Genomic DNA, 2,555 nt, shown 5'->3' with positions numbered 1-2,555 from the left:
AAAAAGGAAAAGAAAAAGGAAAAAAAAAAAAAAGGACCATGAAAATATAACCTGACTCCAATGTAATGGGATAATCCTGGTTCTGTAAATTAAAAACACCCCCACCCCACCCCCGGCAAACACCAAAAATCCCCAACAAAAAAAACAAACACCCTGGCAGTTAAAGAATACTTCCACAGTGAATGGAGAGAGACAATCACTGTAAAGAAATTATTCAACCCACTTATCTAAAAAGCATCTCCAGGTGGAGATGAACCACAGTCTAGAGGGGCCTCTCTGCCTCCACTTACTGTGGAGGGGATCTAGACAATGAGCTTATGCTGAACACCTAACGTTTGGAGGGCTTGAGCTGGTTTAAATTAACCTAGCCTTTGTGTATGGTTGCTGTTTGCATGCCTGCTGTCTGTATAGCTATTTGCAGTACTGAGCTGGAATCTGGAACACGAAAATGTATCACTGGGAGGAAGGAAAATAAAAAGATTTTTTCCTTTCTGTATTTTCTGTTCCCACATACAATATAAAATAAATTTGATTGTTTAATAGTTTTTCTCTTTATAACTTTGTTTCATACCATGCACTTGATTTTATTTTTGCGGGGTTATTAAGTGAGCTCTTGCTTACTGCATTCAAACGTTTCTTTCTGCAGCAGATTGGGTCTTGAAAAGGAAATTCTAAACCTATAGGAAGGAAACTGTTAATATGCTGTTAATTGTAATTTGGAACCAATTTAGCAATCAATCTATTATATATCAATTCTTGTAAACATAGTAGAACAATAGAACTGATTGTGCAGAGTAAAATGGCATCCTTAATAAATGCCTATCTGCTGTGTGTATTCAATCTGAATACTTAATTTATGAAGAAATTTAATATACTTGTTCAAAAGACAGGCTTCATTAACAAGATCTTGCATCTCTCTTCACTTATGATCTCAGTGATATGTCTGTTTTCTTTTTGTTGTAGAATTTGCAATGAATATAACTTAATTGCAAAGAGAGTAAGTGAGGTGCCTCTGAACACTGAAGAGCTAGTGGAACTTGATGCACACTTAAAGAAATCCAGTGAAGTTACTGTTTTTAAACTGAGACAGGAGGTTACTGAAGCAGCACACAGACTGGAATTCCTCATGGACTATGCTGATCTTTCTTGTATGTCTCAGTTACAGAATATAAAAGTCTCCCTATGAAAACATTTATGTATGGGTATTGGGCTCTGCATGGATAAATGTTGCATCTTCTAGAATGCTAATGGAAAGCTCCAAAAGAGACAGAAAGGAAATGAAAAGGATTTAGTAAAGGCCAAAATGTACCAATGCAGGAAGGAATGGTTAGAGAAATAGCATATAGCACAGACAGCTTTTTTCTGTGTTTTAGAGAACGTCTTAGGCATTATCAGATTAATGTCATGTAATCTGGCCCAATGGTGTTACACCTCTATGTTATTCAATAAAAAGTCTTCAGTGAAAAACCATCTAAAAAGCAATGGCTCGAAGGCTCTATGACAGCTTTTGGAAAGTGTGAGAACTTGCATCTCTGCAGTTGAATATTAGATCAGTGGAGGCTTTTTGTTTTGCTGTTCTTCGTTAATAAAAAGGTTGTTCTCCAAGATGGAAGAAACATCTGTAGAAGTTGCTTTTAGTTTGCAGTTCTATTCAAAGCAAAAATGTGCCATTCACAGATGCTGTATGTTGTTTGTCGTACATAAAAATGAAGAGCAGTTATATGAATGCATGCCCATTTTAGTGGCAGGATGATCTTAAGCAGAATATAATCTCAGATCAGACGGTGATAGAAATAACTAGGATATGCTATGTTTATTAGAATTTATTTTCTGATAAAAATTAGGATGCCTATGGAAGCCAGGACATTTTTCTGTTGCGTTTTGGACTGGAGTGTTTGCATGTGCAGTATTTCATAATTACATGTTCTTTGTAGCTAGGTTTATAAGCATGTGTCCTGCAGTTAGTTATAATGAGCTAAGTGCACTGAACAAATAGACAAATATGAAGATGGAGATGTCTGCTCATTGTAGTTGTTATGCTCTAGCTTTTGTGAATAATTCAGCATTTACACTTGTGGACTAAAAATGATGTAAACTTTACTTTTATTCACCTTATGTAGGTATATTATATGTATTTAGTTAGGGAGTGGTCTGTGTCTGTGTGTGGTTGAACGGAATTGATAGTCTGGAATAGCTATTCTTACTAATTTTCTCTGCCTAGCTAAGGTCTTATTTAGAGAATTTCACATTCTTAACTTGATTTTAGAGTTTTGCTACCAATCTAACTTGTTTTAGGGAACAGTTCTCTTTGCAGTGAAGATAATTCAGCCAAGCTTGAAATATGTAGCTTCTTACACAGCTTATTCCTAAACGTAGTTTTAGCTATTTTGCTTACTCTTTGCAACAGCCATTCTATTAGATCATTGGTTAAAAGGTATTTTCTTAAAGATGTCTGTATATTTTTTGTTTTAGATGATGACATAAACCTGAATAGCACAGTTTTCCATTGGCCTGATCAGATTGAGATAATCTTTGAAAACAGTAGAGATCAGTTG

At 35.3% G+C, this 2,555-nt stretch overlaps 1 protein-coding gene across 1 annotated transcript in view; it reads left to right on the top strand.

The window, feature by feature from the left end:
- Nucleotides 1-31: 31 nt before the first annotated feature.
- DNAH3 (dynein, axonemal, heavy chain 3) overlaps nt 32-2,555 on the top strand; it is a gene marked incomplete at its 5' end in the record, with an annotated part of 48,101 nt that continues 45,577 nt past the window's right edge. The window contains 3 exons of the mRNA XM_009586865.1: nt 32-50; nt 957-1,148; nt 2,473-2,555. The exon at nt 2,473-2,555 is cut by the window's right edge and continues 41 nt beyond it. Of these exons, the coding sequence (XP_009585160.1) occupies nt 32-50; nt 957-1,148; nt 2,473-2,555 (294 nt within the window). The remainder of the gene's footprint in view (nt 51-956; nt 1,149-2,472) is intronic.

The sequence above is a fragment of the Fulmarus glacialis genome, unplaced genomic scaffold (genome assembly GCF_000690835.1).
Source record: "Fulmarus glacialis isolate BGI_N327 unplaced genomic scaffold, ASM69083v1 scaffold2281, whole genome shotgun sequence".
Classification (NCBI taxonomy): Eukaryota; Metazoa; Chordata; class Aves; order Procellariiformes; family Procellariidae; genus Fulmarus; species Fulmarus glacialis.
This window is presented reverse-complemented; position numbering and strand designations above follow the sequence as displayed.